We start from the raw sequence: 627 nt of genomic DNA, 5'->3' as shown, positions 1-627 counted from the left end.
GTGAGGAACAGGTGGTGCGCTGCAGTGTTTTTGGTATAGACAACAGCAACAGCATCGAGATATAGCATCGTCGTCTGAAGGTTTCAACCTCCTGCTTACACAAAACCAAATATTCAACGGAGGCACGACGACGGAGCACTTGTTCAGCCACTTTTCCTCCTATGGCAAAGTGCTGCACATGGAAATAGGCCAGGAAAATCCACACGTGGCCATTGTCACTTTCCAGACAGCCGAAATGGCCAGAGCCGCTTGTTACATCTGCAAAGAGTTCCACTTCCCCAACTGTACGATCATGTGCTCTTACATTTACAACTTGGAAGATTTTGTCACCAAATCCGTGCGAGATTTTCTCATCATGGACGCTGCCAATTCTTGAATCGCTTGATTGCACTCGATGTTTCAGCAGTATTCGCTTCCACCAATTTCTCTTTCTCTCTCTCTCTCTCTCTCTCTCTCTCTCTTATTTTTATTCCACAATTTCAACTTTAATATTTCAGTTTTTAGCATGCAACTCCACCTGTTCGTATGAGCAATGTCGTTTGTATTCGAGCACATGCTTTTCGAATGTACTATGCAAAATTGCACGTTTCAATTATTATTACTATACTGCTACTATTGTGATTGACG

General features: G+C 43.1%; 1 protein-coding gene across 1 annotated transcript; it reads left to right on the top strand.

Moving 5' to 3' along the window:
* Window positions 1-39: 39 nt before the first annotated feature.
* Tsp_15881 (conserved hypothetical protein) lies at window positions 40-376 on the top strand (the record flags this gene model as incomplete). Its single annotated transcript, XM_003366021.1, has 1 exon — window positions 40-376. A coding segment is annotated over one exon (337 nt), but the record flags the coding sequence as incomplete, so codon positions are not given.
* Window positions 377-627: the final 251 nt, after the last annotated feature.

The sequence above is a fragment of the Trichinella spiralis genome (genome assembly GCF_000181795.1).
Source record: "Trichinella spiralis strain ISS 195 chromosome Unknown Scfld6720, whole genome shotgun sequence".
NCBI lineage: Eukaryota > Metazoa > Nematoda > Enoplea > Trichinellida > Trichinellidae > Trichinella > Trichinella spiralis.
Note: the sequence above shows the minus strand (reverse complement) of the source record. Positions and strands in the feature narration are given on the sequence as shown.